A 22,682-nucleotide genomic window follows, 5' to 3' on the forward strand; every position below is an offset into this window, starting at 1 on the left:
TGTACTGTAGATAGGACTGTCTTCTTTCTGTAAATAGCCCACACGCTAGAGCTAAGACCTCTGTGTCAGAGGTCAGACAAGTGCTGTGAGCCGGCCCCTTTATCAATGCAGCTAGCGGATAAAAATTGGCCCTCAAAAGCTGGAATAATGGTTGAAAGTTTGTATAATTTAGACGCATGCAAAATCGATGTGCACCTAAAATAGGAGGAATTTTGTTAAAATGATAGCAAAACTAATAAAACAATCTTGTCATTCTGGGTCCATACCACTTTTGTCTAAACAGTTTTGGCCCGTAATAAACTGGCTGAACTTACCAGTTCTAACACTGTAATGATACGAATTAATGACAGGTTTACGCCTCTCACGGATACTCCACGGTAGTAAAACTGAGTGCTCACAGTGTCTTAAATGAGTAAATTACAAATAGTATTACTTCCATTTAATAAATCTGTGTTAAACATTGATGAGATGGAGGGTGCAACTATTCGTAGTCACAGGAAGGCGTTCTTTGTGTGTAGATTGTTCTGCATGCCTGAATGAACACGGTTCTATCAGGATAAAGTGCTATGGAATACGATTTGACCAGTGCTCAAAGGAGTGCTATGTTTAGTGCTTTACTAACGTGTCAGGTCAAACTTTGTTACTGGAAGCACCTCCTGGAAGAAAATGGAAATTGATGCCAAATTTTGTATCCAAGAGCAAAACCCGAGTCCCACTAAAAATTCAATAAAAGCAACAGTGTGAAAAGCATTAAACAGCATTCTAATTGCATGCCTTTAATTCAGCAGACAAGAGAACACCATTGATAGATATACTTTAATGATAAAATATGCTTAAAAACGTACGTGTACTCCTGTTGATGGCTAAACAGCATTCGTTGAAAAAGCCTGACATCTGGCGGAAGGACTGATCATATTTTATTTGAAAACCAGTACATTCACCGTTTTTAATCGGAAAACGATTACTAATCACGACAGAATGCAAAGCTTGACAATAGTGTTCACATATAGTTAAGGTACAAGCAGTCTCGTCTCAGGCAGGATTAAAATGAAATAATCCACAGCGAAACCTCAGAGTTCCGACAGACGGAACTGAGTTGGGCTCATCTCACGCTATATCGAAAGGAAAAAATATCGATTAGGATTAGTATTACTTTACCTGTCTAACTTTACGTAAGAGAGAAATCAATGCTAACTTAATACTTAAAATTGAACGCGAATAACAACAGGCACTGGCAACATATGCGCGGTTGTATAAGATATTGAGTGATCTCCACAGTACGGCTCGTCAGCTGCAAATAAAATGACCGTAATGAATAACTAGCTATTGCATAAAACATAATGACTTGACGCACATTTTCCCAAGGCCATGTGTGCCTGTCTGGCGTTTCGCAAGCCACGATACCTTTGTGGGCATCCAATGTGCTAATGCGGTCTATTTTTGCAAACTTCACGCCCGCCCGAGCCGCCCAGCGCGGCGGCTGTCGGAGGGACAGATGGTGCACAGCCAGGCGCTGCTCCCTGCCTTCGGAGCAGGAAGTGTAGCCGAGCGGCACGGCGCATGCTCAAAGGGCTCTCCTGGAAGCTCCGGGGATGTGTTCGCAGCTGTAAAACGGTAAGAAAAGACACCGAGGGTCGAGTAAACGCGGCCCCGCCGCCTGCAGCGGGGTGCGAGGAGGCGGCTGCGGGGGAAGGGGGCGCCGGGGGAGGGCGGGGAAGAGGGTCTGTGCGGGGGTAATGCCCCGGGAGCGGCGCGGACGGCCGTTTGGAGCGGAGCAACGCCGTCGCCGCTGCGCTTGTTGTTAGTGTACGTGCCGCCGCACCGGGAGACGTCAGTTAGAGGGGGAGCGGAGGGAGAGAGAGAGGGAGAAGAAAGACGGAGGCACGTTGGCGGCCGGGGCCAGACAGGCAGCGCGCCGTGCGTTGTTAACCTTTGTTGGTAGTGTTACATTGTACAGTGTAGCAGGACGAGGGGAGGGATTGTGCTCGTCTGCCTTTCTCGCCCATTTGCTGTGCAACAGGAACAGTCTCTCCCCCACCACCACCACCACCTCTCTCTCTCTCTCTCTCACATGGGGATCTTGGCGCAGAGGAGGGCAGCGTTGACTAACCCACACAGCCCGGGCGCAGATAAACGCGAGCAATGTCTGGGTTAAAGCAACAAAAAAAAAAGAGAGAGAGAGGAGGAGGGGGGGGGGTGAGCAACGAGCAGCGAGCAGCGAGCGCGTCGTCGCACAAAAGACCGGCTGTTTTGGTGCGCTGCGTGGGAGACGTTGCCTGTTTTTCAAAACAAAAAGCAACAAAGTCACGTAATTTGAAAGTAACTGGAGTCCCCTCCCTTTTTTCGAAAAAAAAAAGCGTCTCTCCAAACTCGCTGTCGATTTTTGAAATCTGTGCCTTTTATGTTACACGCTGCAATTCGTATTGGCGTAGCCCACGGTTAGCAAGCCCGGTCTTGAATTTAGCAAGTTAGCACGGTGTCTTATGCTGGAGGAGGGATAAGGCATTCGAAGGGAGGATTGGTAGTGTTTAGGAGTTAAGCCAGATTCACACAGCTGTGGTGGGATAATAAATTTCACTTGTATTTTTCCTTTCGTTGATCTTGTCACCTGTTGCCCTCTGAGTCTGGTCTGGCTGGCTGGGCTCAGTTGCTGAACTTGGCAGGAGGTCAAAACGTGTTATGTTGCTTGGAGCGTTCTGCTCTGGACATTTGGCTTTAATAACAGCAGAAGTTAAGAGAGTGCTCGCTGGTCACTACAACTATTTTTTTTAATAAACAGAGGCTTCAGCCCATGTATATTGGTCTCCTAATTCCTGTCCCTGCAAAAGAACTGTTATATGTTACGATTCTTTATGTGCTCGACTGGAAAGTGTAAATGGTCAGGGTTTAAAAGAACAGGTAGTAAAGTCTTTTAAAGATCATAAGATCATAAGATATGGCCAGCAGCCATATCACCCTGCAACTCACAACTGGCAGCCCACTGAAACTCAGCAGTGTGAGCCTGGTCAGTACCTGGATGGGGGACCTCCTGGGAAAAACAGGAAAAACCTGTAAAGCACTTTGAGTGGAGTATCCAGAAAAGCGCTATATAAGTGTAAGCAATTATTATTATTATGTTTAATGTAGAAAGACGATGTCTTGGTAAATCGTTTAAAACTAATGAAGTGGAAAAGATGCTATAAGCAGTTCAGTAATGTCTCCATTTATGAAACTGTAATACTGTCTTACATAGTATCCAGGCTACCTGCCTGTTTGAGTTCTTGGAATGCTGTCTTTTTGTGCTTTGATTTGAAAACTAAATTGAAATGAGGCTTTAATAGGGGGAGTAGGGGGAGATAGTGATGCCATTTATGTAATTCATTTGGCTTCTTTGAATATATCACGTAAGCCTATATATATATTAACTGCAGTTGGTAGCTTAATAGATATAATACAAGCATCAATCATAGGGAATTGCAGGGAATACTAGTTAAAAACCTAGAAATGTATAAAATATAAGTCTTTATTACAATACAATATTTTATTTTACAAAAGAGGGTTTGAATGTAACCGACGAAAGGCCCCCAATTTGTCTTGTTTCTGTGAGTAGTGATGAACTCCAGAACAAGAGATGAACTTTTCTTTTCATCTTAGTAGCACGGAATTTGGTGCACATAAGAGCCAAAAGTAATTTTCTGATAAACTGCTAAGCTGAAAAAGAGCTGTTGCCATGGAGCTTACCGTTCTAGTGTGGAAATTAACAGCACTGAATAAACTTACATTCTAACCTGTTCAGTCACACAACACCCCAGTGTCACCTTTTACATCTGAATCTGACAAACCACCAAAGGAGTACTGTGAATAAATTATTTTGAAATAACCTGTCCTTTTTCTTCTAAGTGTGCTTTCATTTCGAACATGCTGAAGTCTGTTCGTAGTGCACTATGAAGTGTAGTGCACGATTAAGTGTTCTTGGACGACTACGGTAGTCCAGTCTTGAGGAAAAAAAGGCCTTGACCAGTATCTTGGCATCTGATTGGGACAGAAAAGGTTGCCGGCGTTGAAATGCTGATCCATTCCCTGCCTTTTGTAGTTCCTTGACGGCATGTAGGCCTGGAACTCTGCACACTGAGCTGCGCCGGTAGGTGCTTGCTGGGGAGACGGGTGGGTTTCACCGAGCGAGTCCTGTCGCTGTCCCCGCAGTGCCCTGCGACTCGGCCAGGCAGCCATGGCGAACACGGAGGTGACGGTCTCCATGGGCGACGTGGTGGTGGTGAAGGCGGCAGGAGAGGAGGCAGACCCCGCTGACAGCACCAAGACACAGGTCATCTTGCAGCTGCAGCCCATTCAGCAGGGGTAAGACACAGCGCCCCTCTCCATCCTGGGGAAGGAGGATCGGATCTTGTCCCAGACATCCACTAACAGTGTTTTCCTTCCATTTTATCGAAAATAATGACTGTGTTTTTTTCTATTCTAGGGGTGCCTATGTTGAATAATTCTCAAACAATGGAGGTTAAGAATATTAATAAAACATGAAGTGTTTTAAATGCCACTCATCTTTGAATATATATTATATTATGTATTTTTTATAGTGTGTACCATGCACTAGAATTAGGAAACCTGTTTTGTTCGGATTTGAGTTAAAACTGGACTGAAGTATGATTTTATTCATCACATGGTGTCAGATGTTCTGCATACAGTAGACCACTCCTAATGGAAGTGAAAACAAGGCACGAGGAGGGTGAAATGGCCTGATTTCATTTCTTGTTCCCCTTATTCAGGATATGTGAAGATTCAGCTGAAACTGATGCTGCTGTTGTGTCTGTAGAGACACATCCAGGTGGGTGATGTCATGGCTCTTCTGATCGGCTTTACTAATCTCATACATGCTGTTTTCCCCCTGTAAAACCCCTGTTTTAAAGAAGACACCCTTCTCTTTCTTCATGCACTATTGCTTTTGTCCTGTGACTTTCCATCTTTCTTTGTTAAGACTTTTGTTATTGGAAAATCCTAGAAGTGGTGACTAATATTTTTGGCTATTGTTTTACTGATAAGATCCAAGCTATTTTTTGGGATCAAATGCAAAAGAGATATTAAAAACAAGAGGAAGCAATTTGACGTATTTAACTATTTGGCTGCTTCTTGTTAATTGATCCAAGGACCTCAGTCACCTGTTTATTGTAGAAAGTTTGCTTAGGTATCAATTTTAACAGTGAGGACGAGACTTTCACAACCTTTTGTATAAAGAAACATGTCCAATTCTATGTCTTTGATTTAGTTCCGTGCTCTTACACTGATTTGATAGATAAGGCCATTTGGAATAATTTGAAACACTGACTACTTTTTTTGCTTCAGCTAAATGTATCAGAGCTTCTGAGGCATTTCCAACTGACCTATAAATAAACATCAAATAAAACATGAACATGTTTTACCTTAGATGCAAAACCAAAATAAAGACTTTGACTTATATGGTTCTGTAGTGTAGCACTTCTGTCTTTCTGATATACTGTAAAACAAAATGTATTATTCTATATCACCTTTATTTATCAGTGTTAAGGTATTTTTCAAACACAAGAAATACATACACACATAAGTCAAGTGATGAGAATGTAACTGGTGGATATAAATGTAAAATAGTCCGGCGGATGCCCTGAGGTGACATTGTGACAGAGCTGACCTTCTGATATGTCTGCTTGTGCAGATGAGCCACCAGCAGATGGGGAGGAGGTGGAGTTTGGCTACCCCATCACTTGTGGGGAGAGCAAGGCCGTGTTATTGTGGAAGAAGTTTGTATGTCCTGGAATCAATGTCAAATGTGTCAAGGTTAGATAAGATGCTGCTTCTTCTGTTTTTTTTTAATATTCTAAAATGGTTGCTATAGTCACAATGTCATAAAAATCAACTTAAATTAGCATTTTTGTCTCTGTTACACGTGAATTGCCTGTTTTAAACAGTGTGGCACAAAATACATATGAAACATTTGTGACATAACAGAGGCATGCAAAAGTGTGTCTTCCAAAACCTTGCCAAAAAGCTGCATCGTTCTCAGTTCTTGTTGGGTCAACAGTTGCAAATAAATATCTGATCCATAAATAAAACATCTGTGGCAGCCGATTGGAGTGGCTGGAAGTGCCTTTGTTGTTGTTTGTCAGATTTGTACCACCCTGCTCTTCTGATCGTGCTTTCTTGTGGTGCAGTACAATGACCAGCTGATCAGCCCAAAGCAGTTTGTACATCTAGCTGGAAAGGCCACACTGAAGGACTGGAAGAGAGCCATTCGACTGGGAGGGGTCATGCTCAGGTGAGCCACTGGGACATTAGCCTTCTTGTGGTGGCTGATCCAGCTACTCTATGAATCCAGGTAGTGTTTTTCCTGTTTTTTTCAGCATTATGTCTTGGTTTCCAGTGTCTCCTTGTCTTACATTGTCTCAGCTTTACCTCTGAAGCCGTAGTATGTCTATATAACTAAAGTCCCTCTATTCTCACCATATTTTCCAGCTCTGTACTTTGTGAAATTGATTCCCTAATGACTTTATTTTCCTCCTTGGCTTCAGGAAAATGATGGATTCAGGACAGATTGACTTTTACCAGCATGACCAAGTCTGTACCAACACCTGTCGCAGCACCAAGTTTGACCTGCTGATCAACAACACTCGGTTCCCAGGGCAGCAGACCAGCGTGGTGCAGACTCCCACCTCCCCACAAAGTAAGACAGAGACTAGGCTTTTTTAAAAACAAGAAGAAATCTTATTTTTGATGAATCTGTGCACTCGTCTCACTGTAATTAAACAGATTCTGAACATGTGTCCTTTCGATGAGGTGGAATTATCAGCAAGAAAAAAATGAAAATAGAAAAAAAGATTGTGATAATGGAGATAATGTTAAAGGTATCAGATGATACAGAGTATCACCAGGCTTGGAATTGTAGGACCTGTCCTTGTCCCATTTTGGGAGTTATTTGTGAAGAGCCCAGTTTGATAAGTACATGACTGTTGCTCATTGTTTCATCTCTTTCTGTGTCCTTTGCCAGCAGGCTTCTCCACACCTTCAAAGATGGTGTTTCAGCAGGTGGGGAAAAGTTATAACCAAGATAGAAACAAGCTACAGTACATGTTTTTCACAAACAAATAAATGGAGCATTGAAACTAACTCAGCCAATGGGCTGTTTTCTTCTTTAAGGAAATCTGTACATTTAAAGCTAGATTCTTTTGGGGATAGAGACCACAGTTCACTCTCATAACTGCTTGGAGGTTGGCCTTCCTTAGAGTTACTGGGCATCTGTCCTCTCCATTTGTGTAGGAAACGGGACCCAGGTGACACAGGAGGAGTCTGTGGAGTGGAGCCAGAGTGTGTCCAGCAGCATGGCTCTTGTCACTGAGCAGGAAAACAAGAAAGACACAGACGATATCTCTGGTGAGTCCACCCAGTCCTGCCCTGTTAGCACTGACTTCTTGAATGAATGCACTGCCAGCTGTTGAGAAACCTGTTAATCTGTATATAATCTGCCCCCACCCAAGTGTTTTTCTCCCTTGCTCTGCATTGCAAGTTTTCCCTGTGGGCATGAATTGGCAGCTCTTTCCTACTGTAAGGCAGCTCATTAACTTCCCAGCCGAATGCCTCATTACATCATGTGATTGTGTGCTGAGATATATATTTCATATGAAAGTCTGTAAAAATAGAAATCATTTCTATAGAACACTGATAATTCTCCTGAAGATAGCATGACAAAGCATATAATCGTTTATATTAATATATAGGAGACAGCGTGGTTCACCTAAATATTTTTTCTATGTGTTAAAGAGTAAAACGGTCTTCAGAAAAACTGAAGTGCAAGACAGTGCAAGCTGCTGAGTAAATACTGACTGTGTTTTTTGCCTATAACTGGCATTTGTAGATGCAGTTAAAAATAATGAATTATGTTGTGTGTACTGTCCTTTGCTGTTTTTTCCTGCTGAAGTCATTTTTCCATGATAATGAAGTATTGGAACCCTCAAAAAATTCCTCGAAAAGGCTTCTCAACAGTATTCTGGAGAAAATGTATATGATGACTTGACACACACAGTCACTTGACAGATGCTGATTTGCATTCCCATGCATCCTGTGTGGGAGTCCGTTACGAGATTGTCTTTCCAGAGTTTTGTTTCTCCTTGGCATGACATGCCAAATGTAAAATCAAACAAAACAACAGCAAACAATCTCTTCCGTCGCTCATTAGCACATGTGCAAACTAGAAATGAAAACCCCGGGAATGTTCAGGAGGTTTTACCTGCTCCTCTGAGGCTGTCGTTTGTGCTGCTCCTATCTCCCAGAGGAGACTCTGAGTTTCTGGAAGGGTATTGCGGACGTGGGGCTGATGGGGGAGGTGGTCACCAACATCCGTACGGAGTTGCTGGCACTGCTCAGAGGCGTGCAGCTGAGGAGTGGTCAGGCGGCACTACAGGAGCCAGGTAGGCACTGCCAGCTGCTGGCAAAAGCTGAAATGTAGCCCACAGTTTGCAAGATATTTAGCTGTTTTGCCAGGTATTGCACTTAATTGCTTTAATGCATAGAAAGGAGTAAGAAAAAAGACATTCTGAAGATAAGTGTGGGGAGATTAAGAAATAATCTGCATTCTATGCTTGTTTTATAATAAAAGGTGATCAAGTAGGCAAATGTAATGAAGGACTTGTTCTGGAATAAATTGCCATTTTTGGTTTTAAAAATATTTTGTGATAGTATATAGTTTTCATTATTTTTCACTAGAGTTTTTGCCTTCCAGAACAATATGAGGTGCTGGTGTCACTGTAGGACTCTGCACAATAGAGGATTTTCCTCAGTAATCCATATTGCTTATAAAAAATAAATGGCCTGTTTGGTGTTCTCGGTCAATTTGAGTTGTGTGCTATCAATGCATATTTGTGCGTGCATTGCCGATGAAAACCTCACTCATTACTCTGTGCCTTCCTGGCAGATGCAGCGGTGCTGAATAATCTGGCCCAGATGTTCGGGCTGCTGGACACAGTGAAAAGAGCTCTGGACAACCGGAGAAGCCAAACTGACGAGAGCCAGGAGCAGGTTCATAGCACACTGTCAGGTCAGAAGCTTGATGCTCACGCTCTGTTGCCATTGTTCAAAGATGTCCCTAGAACGGTTCATAAGTATTTTGCTTTTCAAATCTTATTTTGAAGTTTATTATTACAAGTTAATATTACCTCGCTTCTTGTTATGTTGTGTCCTCTGCCTTTTCTGATGATTCATTCTAATTCACCATTGGCCCAGTTTTTCACAGCTGTGTTGAGTGTTATGATTTACTTTCTGTCTGATAGCAGAAAACCTAGAATGAGACAGTCGTACAGGATAGATGTACAATAACATAATAGCAGCTGAATAATGCAATATCTTCCATAATGATGCTTCAAAAGCTGATACACTGAATGGTGTAATGATGTAGAGCCCAGGGCTTCGTGTTTGACTCCAGGCCGATAGCTGATCGCCGCTCCTCTTCCCCTACCCCAGATCTGGAGCGTCAGCTGGAGGAGCAGAAGAAGCAGACGCGGGAGTGGCGCTTGCGGCCGCAGACGCTGCAGAACGTGGTGCTCATGTCCCTAGGCTCCTCCAAACCGCCCCCCAAGCGCCCTCGCCTCCAGAGGCCAGCCTCCACCACCCTCCTCAGCCCCACCACCTCCCAGACGCAGCAGCAGGGCCAGCAGTCCCAGCAGTTCACCGTTCTCTCGCCCATCACCATCAATTCCATGGGGCAGCCCTTCACCGTGGCTGGCTTGCCGGTGGCCACGCTGGCCCAGCAGGCTACCCCCGTCACTCTCCATACCCTCCCGGCTGGCTCCCAGCTCTTCACCCGCTATACCACAACTTCAGCAGCACCTGGCACAAAAACCTTACCCGCCGACACCATCACCTTCCATCCTTCCTCCAGCCTGACGCTGCTCAGTGCCGCGGCAGTGCAGGACCCCGCTCAGCTTGGGGCGATGGTGAGCCCGGTGGAGCTGGTGGAGCTCTCCCAGGAAGACGAAGGAGGGACAGGGGAAGGGGTGGGTGGGCAGGAGGAGGAGGTAGTTGAAGGGGGAGTACTGGTCCAGGAGGGGATTGAGGAAGGCCTGGGGGAGGTGGAGGATGAGAGCCAAGCCCACACCACTGTCATCGAGATCGACCCAGCGCCTGAGCACGGAGAATCGCAGCACCACTCCGCCACAGTGATGGGGTTGGAGCTCGCTGATGGCACCGGGGAGGAAGGCAGTATAGTGGTCCAGGGGGAGATGGAGATGGGAGAGGGGGAGGGAGCCAGCTTGGTCGTCCAGGGGGAAATGGAGGAGGTGGAAGGAGAGATTGAACACCAAGAGCAGCTGCACGATGTGCAGATCGTCGTCATTGAGGAGGAAAATGGAGAGGAACCAGAGGCTAAGTGAACTCAGTGCTGAAAAGATCAGCAAGGATTACAAACCAGTAAAAACAAGTCCCAGTGTTTGGAGGTCCTTCATGTTCAATCTTTCCTCAATTAGGTGACCTGATTTCAAAATGCAAGACAATTTTAGTGCAGTCACCACCTATGGCATACAACCATACAGTAGCAAGACATCAGTCACCATGTGACAAAACCTTGAAGGAGGATTTATTGGGAGATCAGCTGTACCTGAGAATTACCCAGGGAAAGGGAGGGTCAGGACAGACAAAGTTAAACTGTACTGGATTTAGTTGTCCAAGCTAACCTGGGTTGCTTCTCTATTTTTTCTTATTTTTTTTTCTCTGAAAAAGGAAAAGGACTTTATAAACAGGTTCTCAGTTTTTGTATCACTGTTTTGTTTTCTACATTCTGAAATGTAACACTTCATTTTGAAGAATTGGGAAAGGATTTTTACAGGGCAAGACCATTGTGCTTGCTTAATAGCTTGTCCTCAATCATTTAAGTAACACATGGATATTTTGCTTTTAAGATTCCCCTTTTTTGCTATGAAGGTTTGGGTCAGGAGAGTTTACATGGGACAGAAAGCCAAAACTGACTTGCTGAGTGCATAAAATTACTGCCCTGGTAAAAATATCTTTATACTTATTTTACCATCTTTGTAAATAGTTTGAGAATTCATGTCCTATTTTCTAACACAGCATGAAATATGAGAAGACCTTTAGGTTTTTAGCCCCTTTTGATGGTAGTAAAACATGACATATTTCAAATCAAAATTTGGGATGTCAACCAGTGTTGTATTACACTGAGCTTTCCTTTACTTTTCATACTAAACCTTGCTATGAAATACTTTGGAGTGTAATGTTAAGAACACGTGAAATTAGTTATATTGCTAAGGGGGGTTTTTAACTTCCAAAGTACATTTTGCTACAACAGGCTGAGGCTGAGGCAGAGAACAATAGTATAAAAACGCAAAGTGAATGCTCATCAAAGCATTAGTTATTTATGTAAAATAATGTTCAATCTTTTTTGCTGTAAAGGCTTTCATATGTTTATTTTAATTTTTTTATAAAGATAAGGTTCAAATATGCCAAAAACAAGTACAAGGAAGTGGTATGGAAAAAAACAAACATTTTTAGTGGTGCATCTCTTCTTGTGCACATCTTTTCTGGTTGATTTTATTTAATTTTCATTTACTTTTGCTATTATTTAATCTTAAACCAGAGCTGTTATTCATCTGAAATGCTCAGTTTGTGTTTTTTGCCGGACCCAAAACCACAAGGCCCTAATGCCCTCTGGGACTGGAGCTGAAACTGAAATTTCAGGGATTAGCGTGACAGATAGGCAGAGCTGGATTTGGGAAAGATTCATTCAACTTAATCAGTGTTGCATTTGCACAATCTAATAGCAGAAAAATGCCCCTGTCTGTCCTGATAAAAAACAAATGCACATTTTCTATCATTGTAAATACAATTTTTTTTAAATACATTGGAGGGCTTAACACTTTACCCTTTTTTAAAAAGGGGGGACTTTTGAGTGTTTTTTTAGAAGACAAAAGGCTGGTGTAGAACGTGGCTGTGTTGACACTGCTTGCACTGGAGGCCCATAGGAGAACTGTCACTCATCACAGATGAATAATCACCACCAAAAGCTTTTTGATCAGGATTTGTGAGGTGAGGTGTCCAGTGCTCAGAAACAATAACCGAAATGGGTACATATCCAGAGAAAGAAACTGTGCTGTACATGGAGAAGCCCTTTCATCATGAAATGTAGTTCAGCTGTGTGTTAGTGCTTAAATGGGATCACTGTTTAACATATCCAGACTTAAAAAAAAAAAAGTTTGCTTCATGTCTCCAATTATTATTTTTTCATTTTTGAAATCCCCATTTTGGAATTGGCACCTGCTACCACAACACTGTGAATTCATTCTGCCATATACAGAGCAACAGCATCTTAGGTGACAGCTGGAGAGGCCAGGTGGGGAATTTCTCCAGTTCTGCCCGGCCTTAGGCTGCTGTCTGCAATCAGGAGATGCTATGGCATGATGGATGATTGTCCTTCTGCTTCGCATAAACAAAAGCAGAATGGAGCTGTGTTTATTATTTCTTAAGTCGGATACAGCCTGGATTCGAACATGTGAACTCCAGGTTGTAATATTACTGCACTCTTTGGGAAAGCAGGAGACAGTTTGAGAATATTCAAAATGTGAAATGATGCTTTCAGGGTAATATGGTAGAGTCCACCTCCATCTTTATTCACTTGAAGGAGGATTTATTAGGGAACCAGCTGTATCTGAGAATTACCCAGGGGAGGGTCAGGACAGACAAAGTTAACTGTCATTTACTGTAAATGAAATGCATTTAACATAATCTAGTGCACGTCTGTGCAGAATCTGTTTAAGCAGTAGATAATGTTGTTTCTCCTTGACACTACTATAAACTGAAGTACAGTAGCTTTTCAAGAATGTAACAAGCTTTGTAAGGGAATGTGATTGAGTTGCACTGTATTTGATCATCAAGTGAGTTTCTGTATCTCACAGCTAACATAACAAAGACTTGTTTGTAAAGCTCAATTAAAACCACATAGAGGTAAAAAACTGCATCTGTATTTCATTTAACTAAATTTGCTTAGCAGCTGCGTTAGATAAGGAAAGTTGTAGAGAAGAATATTGTTTCTCCCTTTGCAAATATGGAAATGCTGTTGGTGACAAAATTGCTTGATTTGCACATTAGTTATGTTGTATATGTAAGTAGAAAAAGTATAAGCCCACATTTCCTAAATAGGTCTTAGTCATCCAAGCCTATATACTTTAAAGCATATACCAGATTCTGGCTGTTGTTCCCTTTTTGTTAATCATGCTGTTAAGACTAATGTCTGATCACACACTATGGAAATGAGTCACACTCCATTTGAAGTTCATGTCTAGTCAGTGAACCAATTATTTTGCTAGCGGGGCATCTGATCCATCAAGTTGATGAGATCAAAGAATCTGATCTTTTATCTCTTGTAATTTGTCATAACAGCAAATTACATAAGTTGGTCTTTCACTACATCTTTCTTTCTTCTGTTTCCTCTAACTAAAATTGTTTCTGGAACACTGGCGTGACGACGGCAAATTTATTTTTGTAATGGATTATCTGCCTTTAAAGCTGTCAAGTTGAAGATGCTTCCATTTCTTCATTAATAGTTTTTTTTCTTCATTTCTGATGTATCATGCAGATTTCCAACCGTTCAACTCATGGATTCTCTAAAAGTGTTTCTGCTCAATAGATCTGAGCTGTGTAAATTTGCTCTAAGATATTTTGTACTTCATCTTTATCCGTCTTTAATAAAGATGAAAGATTGAAATAAATCACTGAAATTCCAAGTCAGGAATTCACCACACGCGCATTTGCTGGCGAAGGGCTCATAAAGGGAGAGTTTGTCTGGAGATGCCAGTTGCACTGATCTCAAAACTGAAGCAGAGACAGGCAGGCTGATGGAAGAGCATTTTTAAAATTAGAGTTCGAGATGAGCGCTGATGCAGCTATTTTGTTGCTTCTCTGCATCTTCATCAGTAAAATGCTTGGAAATCAAAGCGTGAGACCAGGTCGGATGTAAAAGGAATGCAATTGTAAACAATTCTTGTGAGCGGTAGATCAGTAAAAGAATAAGAGGAGAATGCTGTCCTCAGTTTAACTTGGCTCAGAAAGATGTTTCACCTACCAGCTGCATGGGAAAATTGGAATCTCTGTTCTTTAATACTCAGATATTTTCACGACCTCATCTGTATACAAATTTCTTATTTGGTTGAATTAACTTGATAACTCTCTCATTGGGTGTTTTCTTCAAAACAGAATTTCATTAGGGCCTCTGAGGTAACTAGCTTGACTGCTTTGGTGTTTGTTCTTAAATACAAAATTCTGAAGCCTCTGCTGAAACATAGTGACAGTTCTTACATTGAAAGTTATAGTGGGATGAATACTTTCAGACCTTTTATTGATTTTAAATTCAGCTTTACAGGTTGTATGGGGAGATATCTACACATTATCAACCACATTTCAGTAACAGTGATCAGGCTGTGCACATACTCTTTAGTAATCCCTGAAGCCAAAGAGTATTACTTTGTCTCTTCACCCATTGGGTTTGGTGTAGCAGAACTCACCTACATCCTACTTACAAGTGTGCAGGATCTTCTACACAGAAGGAGGTGTAACAGCTTGTTCTTTTTCTTGAAAATATGAACTGCAGCTGTATACTTTTACATTTCTTTGCATTTATATCACCCGATTTTTATTTTTTGTGCTATTCATTTTTGGCATTTTAAAACTTTCGTGTCAGACAACCTTGATACTTTTCCCCCCTTTAATTTCCCTTCTGTGTGAAACATGAGAGGCATTCAGTGTTTGAAGGAAAAAGCCTTTGGACTGCATTTGCAGCTTGATGTCACCAGGTGGCAGCACAGATTTACTTGGAAGAGAGGTTGGCAGCTCTGTAATCAATGGCTGTGGAATCTGGAGTCCCTTAATCTCCGTACTGCCATCCCTCATCTTTATTGCTGCGTATTTTTGAGAGCCCTGCTCCAAACTGCCTCGTCTGTCTGCGGGACTGAGCAGCACTGACAGTATGTCTTGGCCCCATATAATTATTTCTCTCTGATACGGATACCTAGGAGTGCGCTGGGGAGGATGCTGCAGTTACAGGGTGCCTGAAACAGTATTTATTTATTTTTTACCCGCGTGTGTCTTTATTAGCTTGCTGTCTTGTGCATCGCACTTGTCAACAGCCTCTGGCAGTCTGTCGAAGCTGGGCTACGGGAACAGGAAACTGCCTTCTTACCCTGGCTCTGGTCCAGCGCTGTAAATTGGCAGGTAGGTGAGGCAGTGCTTCAGTCCACTCCTGTGCTCTTTACAGACCGAAATATCACTAAAGAGAAGATAAAATTGACTATCTACCTTGTTGTGTCAAGCTTTGATACAAACACCCCAGCACCTGTCTCTAAGCATATTCGCTAAGGTTTTGATGTGTAGAAAATACAACAGTCACCATAAATTTAAGAATGATTAAAGATTTGTTTTGTCAGGTTAGGCATGAAACATTGGGATTTATACTCACTGGACTTTGTATTAGGAGCCTCTAATCAAACAGATAGAATCTCAGTGCCGACTGGGCTTGGGAAATAAGGTAGTGCATGAAATAGACGTCTTTAACCTGGCCTGAATAATCCCCAGATTGTGACCGGTCACCTTCATTACTACCTCAACTGCCTCAAAACCTCAGATGCACCTGCAAGGAGGATGAAATGATATGAAATATACTGAGCATCAAATGAAACTGTAACGTATCATAAGTGTCTACAAAACACATATACAGTTGTAACTGTAAACAAAACACACAATTGTAACACACTCTTGTACAAAATCTTTATGTGTAGCAGGTGTAAAAAGTAAAGACTATGAGCTCTGGAGAACACATGATTCCCTTTCGTACTGATGGTACTCTGTAGCAATTAGGGTTGGGTATCTGGTTCAAATTATAACAGCAGTGTCTGTAGCAGGGACTTGAACCCACAACCTCTGACTTGAGTGCAGAGACTTACACACTATTCTATGCCACCCCATGTAGATTGGTTGTTGTGTAGAGAGAAAACTATTATGTTAATGGTATAGAATTCCTTACAATGAGTAAGAATTGACTGGTGATGGAACTACAATACTTCACATATATTGTAACTCTTGATTGTGTCTAAGACTAAACTTCTGTGGTTTTACTTCCCAAAAGTCCCAAAAAGCAGATCATATTAATTCTATCTGCTTAAAGAACAAATTTCCAACTGTGTAATTTTTACTGTGTATATATATCAATAAAAGCATTTGAGTGTACTTGTCTGCTTCTATGCAGACTAGATATGGCACAGAAACTCCGCATTCATTGCTCAGAGATGAACTGAACAGGCAGTACCAGTATGCTCTGTATCTCTTCTCTAAAATCATGTTTGCTTCTTTCTTCTCTATACTGTACTTCATTTTTAAAAGTATCATTAATGAAAGCCAGCTTCTGCTTTCCATTTAAAAACACTGTGATGATATTAAAAAGAAACAATTTTTGGATGCTCGTCTTTTGACAAGCACTGTATATACAGTACTTGAAGGTCAAATACATTTTCTTTCTTAAGTGCAAAAGGTTTCTGATGTCACTGTGATTACTGAATGATCTTATATTTTGTATTTGTGGGGAAAATGTACCCCATTCCTCTACTGAGCATTAATGACTTTGGATTGATAGACATGGATTATGTATTATAACATTATTGAAGTTTACCTTCCAGAAAGAATTAGAACAAGGTGACAAACATGCTGTGGACGTACAGTAAGTGTATCCTGGGACTGACTTTATAAATTGAACTCTAGAGCTGTTTTCAGATGATAGATTAGATCTGATTGAATCGTCTTCTTGTGTCGATAGCAGAACCTACAGCACGGTCGTCTCAAGGCACTCATCTTCCTGCAGCCCTGCGGCTGTTGATCCCTCCTGTATTAAATTAAATCTCTGTTTGCTTTAGCTTACATTTCTGTGATTTTTAATTGAGATTAAATTAAATGATGTGAAGCCTAATTCATTACATTTGCGCCCAGCAGAAAGGAGGAGAAATGAGCTCTGCATAGCTGATCGTGTTAGTGGTGGTAATTGAAACTCCCCATGCAAAAATATGCCAAATCTCAGGTGTGTCTGATGTGCAGAAGGAGCATGCCTCTGTGTCTGATTAGATTTCTGCTCTAACTTGTTTCATATGTGCTCTTATCTGTCTGGTGTGAGTCCGAGCTGCTGATCCACAGGTTAAGACAGTGTACCAGCTGTATAGTACAGTAGCTGCAAAAGCAGCTATAATATCTGTTTAATGTACCTGAGGTCATTCACTCACTTGCTTACATTTATGAAACATGAATTTGACACAACTGTTTACTGAGCTGAACCAAGTTAAAACCAGTTTTTGAAAAAAAAAACACATACAAATTCACTTTTAGTCATCCCTAAACCCTCCTGGATTGCGGCTCATCCGATTGCTGTTGCAGAGCCTCAGTTTAATATTATGTTGTACAAGGGGACAAACTGCATTCCAGTGCAATGGTGTGTGTGTGTCCACTGCACTTTGGAGTGTAGTTGTTAGTGCAGCTGGAGGTTTGCAGAAGAATCCCTTGTTTTGAAATGCTGTTCTTGTATTCTTGCTGGTATAGGTAGTTGGCCTTAGAAACCATAACCCGGAATGAAGCAGTAACAGAGAAAGATACAGAATCACACATGCAGGAAGTCAGAGCATGAAAATATAAGGAGCACATACTGTAGGTCTAGGATTTATGACCCTGATCCCGGATAGCTGCAGTTTCTTTTCCTTTCCAGCTGAGTTCTGAATCTGAGAGCTAATCATGTGCTTGATTTAGTACAACTTTAAAGGTTTTTCATGTCTCTACTGTTACATCAGAGACTGCTTCCTTAAGGCGAAGGCTGCAGCCTGCCTGGCAGAAAGGCAGCGCTGTGCAGGGAAGGCTCAGAAAGGCACCACAGCTCCTCTTCGGACAGCTGCGAAGTGGCTGGGTCTGCGTGGAGCTGAACGTGGGGCGTCCGGAGGGTGGCAAGCCCTTCCCCGAGGCCTAGAGGCAGTGCAGGGTGAGCTTCTCCACCCTGCGGACTGACAGCAGGAGCCACCTCACTGACAGATTAAGAAGGAGATGCCTCCTGCCAAGCCTCAGTCTCTCTGCAAGCAGGGGGGCAGTGCTGGGCTGCTTGGAGTCTTCGCACTTCAGGGCTTCGCAGATGGAGATGGGGAACACTGTGCCTTTGGGTGATTATCCTGGCACTTTCATTTTCTGTATTTTCGCTTTTGGATGTGACAAGCAATGTATGGTGCCATTCGGGTGCAGTTTCATACAAATAACCCCCAAGATCCCTACTTCACACTCTCAAGGCATCTCCTTCTTAATCTGTCAGTGAGGTGGCTCCTGCTGTCAGTCCGCAGGGTGGAGAAGCTCACCCTGCACTGCCTCTAGGCCTCGGGGAAGGGCTTGCCACCCTCAGGACGCCCCACGTTCAGCTCCACGCAGACCCGGCCAGTTCGCAGCTGTCCGAAGAGGAGCTGTGGTCCCTTGAGTGTGACACTCAGCCTCTGCTACAGCCAGCGTCTACCATCGCGAGCGCCGCTTTCCCAATGAGAATGGCCTACCCGCTGTTCCACATGAATAGGTGGGCGGATGTTAATATCATCGGCTGTAAGTCATATCGTTCCTTCAGGCACCTAAGGGAGCAGAAGGATGCTTCACAAGGGCCATTTCAGTGGGAGTCTGTGCGCAGTGGCTATCTCTCTACAGAAGGAGATGAGCTGTTGAAGGCTCATCATCTCCTCAATCTGCCAAGACTGCAAAAAAAAAATACTGTGGCAACTTAGTGAGCTCTCTGCTTCAGAGTCTGGGCCTTGATTCCATCCTCTGGCATCTGTCTGAGTAGAGCTGGTTGATTTTTGCATAGTGCTCCGGCTCCACACCCACGTCTTTTCTGTTTGCAAATTGTCCCTGCCCCTGTACTCCTCCAATGTGCGGGTGTGCCATCTACAGTAGGCAGGGAACTTTTTCGTTTGCCAGATGTGGGCCAACCATGGTGAACTCTGGGCTTTTTTGTCATGTGACTCCGCAGTTGGTGAGCAGCTGGTAAGGACACACAAGAAAATACAGAAAAAAGACCTTGTACTTATGAGGGAAAATCAAGCAGTTTCTGTCCAATATATACTGCAATTATGTTAGAACCTCCATATTATTATTCTCCTGGTAGTTTAATACTTTTAGCAGCAATAGCGGCAGTAACACTAGTAACAATATTTCTGTTAAGGAAAACATAGGATTTTGAAATAGAAAGAAGTGCAAGCATGTTTGTTACGAGCAGCTAGTGGAATGAAGAGTTTAATCATTAATGAAAAATAACAGTGAAAGGGAATATATATTGATAGTTTGCATACACCCCTGCCCACTCACCACTCTTGTATTCTGTTATAAGACTTATATAGAGACCTGCCTGTTTTTTGTCCCATTTTTATTAGTAGTAATAATAAGAAGAATTACAAAATTCACAATGATGCTTGTTTTTCCCTGGTTTAGCACCTATCTTAGAAATTTCCATCTTCCAAAATCTTATGACTTGAAACTGAATGCCGGAAAACAAAAGCTTTACGCCATTTTTATCAGTCTTTTGAGCTATTAGAAAGATTGTACTCTATTGTACATTCTGTATAAACGTTTAGGCTGCCCTGCATTAACCTGACCTATTAAAGCCTGTGGAAAGACACATTATAATTTGCTGATCATCAATTAAATTTAAAAAAAGACAGAATTCAGCTTTTTGCAGCAGTCCCCATAACAATTCTCTTGTACACTGAGATCTTTTTAGCATTTGACAGATATTGCATCAGTGTCTTAAGTCACAAGCTCGGTGCGATCTTTAGATTGTTCTTTTGGGAATGAAAAATGCTCCAGAATGAAAAAGGCCTAATAAGTCAGGCAGTTATCGTGTTTTCTTGTACCAGTTTTCAAACTTTATTTCACCTTCTTGTGAGAGAGAGGAAATGATTCCTCAGAAGTTAATAACTCCCATTATGGGGTGCTTAAGAGGAAAATAGATCGATGAAAAGGAGAGATTAGGATTTTAATTTTTTTTTCTTCCTTTCATTAAGGACGGACTGCCATTGCTCGCTGGAGAGCATCTGCCCCTCTGACTCAGACATGACGACGTGCGCACAGCTTGGGGGCAGAGGAGAAAAAGGCAAGAAAGAAAAAAAAAGCAGGATTCTAATCAAACAGGAAAGGAAGGCCGAAGCCAGCTGAAGTGCGTTTTGTTCCCCTCAGCCGCTGTCCTCTCCACGCTTCACTGACATGTTCAGACGACATCCTTGTCTCTTTAATTAATTTCTGATATCTGAGCCTGAATCTCCTTCTCCTACAGAGAGTAAGCTCTGCCTGTATCTGGCAGGGCACGTGTGCAGACTGCCAATGCCTGGCATTACAGTGTGCTCTGTACAAACTATGGCATTGTGCCACTTTGTGGGGTGCCACCTGGCCTTATTATCCCAGGTCACTGGCATGGGAGAGATGCCACTATCTCCTGTGCTGCTGTATCTTTCTTCTGGATCTCTATAATTAAAGAGCTCGCCTATGGTGAGTATTGATGCAGTGCTATATGAATGGAGAGGCCCCCAAAGTAGTTAAACTGTTCAATTCCCACACATTACTGCAATGTATTTAACAATCTTCTACGAGACCATCTGCATCATAAGTGTATTGTACCTGTTCCATGTTGTGCATTGTGTTCTTCAGCAGCTACGTCAGCTGTCATAGCTGCTCAATTTCATATGGCAGCATGCACACACATTCAGATACATAATTTTGTTAAACCTGAAATCTGAAACTGAAAGTTGTTACTGTGTGAAGACTAAAATTGGGCTTAACGTATCCATAGAGCACAAACCAACAACAATCAGCCCTAGAGACAAATGCTTCTGCTTAAGAGGAAAGTCCCTGATCACAGGAATGCAGCCAGGGCGTTAAGGCACAAACAACAGCCATGAGTCCATCTGACCAACGGGAGGCATCTGTTCTAGCTGAGCCAGGAAAAAAGAGTCATTCCTAACTGGAGCCTACAGACTGAGGCCCACTGTTCCCAAACTTCCCAAACAGGAGTATGGCAGATCTTCTAGTGACCATCGCTGTTCTTCTGTGTGGTCACAAGTTAAAATAAACCCCCTTTTTTAAATTCACACAATGTGTTCTCTATTACCTTCATCATTCTTGTGTGTTAAATTTATTCTCTTCATGCTTTTTACCAGACCCGTAGGGGATTGGTATAATTACTCTCTCCTGCTGTAAACCAAGCTGTTTGAGAAGCTCTTTCTAACAGCGATTACTGCTCTTTACATAAGTAAATAAAGCCACTGCTCTGGCAAGGAGACGTGAAATGGTCTATCTAGGCACTACATTCAAGTTCCCATTATTTTACCACTATGACTCTGAAACACTTTTAAAGAAACTTTCTTTTTCCTAGCAAGGTTAGCCCACATTGAGACTGGTTTTTTAATGTTGAATCAGGAGAGACCCTCCCTAACAGACCTCACAGCTCTTGTCCACTGCCAAGGGGGAGATTTAGCTTGCAAGGAGTACCTCATATGGCAGAATTTATGGTGGCCATAAATTTACTTCAGCAAATAATTCTGTTCTTCTAATAGCAGAAGCTCTGAAAGCAGGCTTGAACTTGATAAATCAGTCTTGGGCTCAAGGAACACGTTTAAAAAGCATGGTGAACCATACTGCATTTATTATTAAACAGTCTGCCAAGGTTATGATTATTGCTGAAACCCTTTTCTGCCTTATGCTCCTTCAGATTTTTGTTTTCTGGCTGTGGTCATGCTGCTAATATGAGCCCTGGTGTTACCACCGGTGCTGTGCCCACAGCAAAGATCAGTCAGACCAGCTTTGACTATCAGTTAAAGGTTGTTGTTTGGTTCTTGTTATGCTTTCCGATAGGTTTCTGAAACCTCTAAATGCAGCCAAAGCACTATTTGGTTCTTTTTCACATTTTAGCATCGGTGGTTTTTCTTCAATTCAACTCAGCTCTGCCGCACAGCGCTGGAGACAGGATGACCACTAGCATGTGTCCCGAGAATCATCTACTGTCAGGTCCTGCTGCTCTCACCCACTGTGGTCCCTGTCCAATGGCAGCCGATGATGCCACTGTAGGCTCACAGGTGGCACTATTGTCGCTATTGCAGAGCAAGCTGATGAAAACGCTGTGCCCTGCCCCAATGGCAGCTATTCCCTGCAGTCCACAACCAAGTGTGCACTGCCTCTGGATCAATCCCCAACACAGCCCGAATGCAACCTGCCTGCTAGATAGTGGTCTTCACCAGTCGGGCCCTCTATGGTACCTGCACTTTAAGACCTGGAAAATGGTCAGATTATTCCAAACAGGTGATCAGCATTCACAAGTGGAATACAAGCAAAAGATTCTGGTGCCTTTAACCAGACACTATTTGTGTCTGGTTTATAAATAGTTAGGGTTGATGAAACAGGAAAATTGGAGAGCAAAGGATCAGAGCTCTCGTGTCCAAAGCAGCCGGATGCTGGTTCAGACACTCCATCCTAGACCTGTGTCTAGCGGCTCTGAGCCAGTGCAAGCCCAGCGTGGCCCAGTGTGGCCCAGCATGGTGTTTCTGGAGGGGAACACCACAGCGAGGGCCCCTTGCTGGTGGTGACAGCTCTGTAGCCTCTCCTTATCAAAAATCAAGCTTTTCACA

General features: G+C 42.7%; 1 protein-coding gene and 2 long non-coding RNA genes across 5 annotated transcripts; 2 read left to right on the forward strand and 1 right to left on the reverse strand.

Annotated features, from left to right (window-relative positions):
- Nucleotides 1–895: 895 nt before the first annotated feature.
- On the reverse strand, nt 896–1,544 carry LOC148649740 (uncharacterized). The gene is made up of 2 exons (XR_015925919.1): nt 1,405–1,544; nt 896–1,112 (listed from the first exon to the last, which is right to left on the reverse strand). It is a non-coding gene; the product is annotated as an uncharacterized LOC148649740 (long non-coding RNA).
- Nucleotides 1,480–12,971, forward strand: gmeb1 (glucocorticoid modulatory element binding protein 1). Of its 3 annotated transcripts, none has more exons than XM_088602802.1 (10): nt 1,480–1,614; nt 4,183–4,335; nt 4,761–4,819; nt 5,681–5,802; nt 6,177–6,280; nt 6,534–6,685; nt 7,279–7,392; nt 8,289–8,426; nt 8,930–9,052; nt 9,475–12,971. In XM_088602802.1, exons 1-10 carry the CDS (start codon nt 1,496–1,498, stop codon nt 10,380–10,382), a joined length of 1,992 nt encoding a protein of 663 aa, XP_088458928.1. In that variant the 5' UTR covers nt 1,480–1,495; the 3' UTR covers nt 10,383–12,971. The 3 variants fall into 3 exon arrangements, with proteins under 3 accessions (XP_088458928.1, XP_088458930.1, XP_088458929.1); XM_088602804.1 differs by lacking the exon at nt 1,480–1,614 and adding an exon at nt 1,672–1,806; XM_088602803.1 differs by lacking the exon at nt 1,480–1,614 and adding an exon at nt 2,096–3,094.
- Nucleotides 12,972–14,575: 1,604 nt separating this feature from the next.
- LOC148649742 (uncharacterized) lies at nt 14,576–21,154 on the forward strand. The gene is made up of 2 exons (XR_015926229.1): nt 14,576–15,225; nt 20,070–21,154. It is a non-coding gene; the product is annotated as an uncharacterized LOC148649742 (long non-coding RNA).
- Nucleotides 21,155–22,682: the final 1,528 nt, after the last annotated feature.

The sequence above is a fragment of the Lepisosteus platostomus genome, chromosome 13 (genome assembly GCF_059453375.1).
Source record: "Lepisosteus platostomus isolate fLepPlt1 chromosome 13, fLepPlt1.hap1, whole genome shotgun sequence".
Lineage (NCBI taxonomy): Eukaryota > Metazoa > Chordata > Actinopteri > Semionotiformes > Lepisosteidae > Lepisosteus > Lepisosteus platostomus.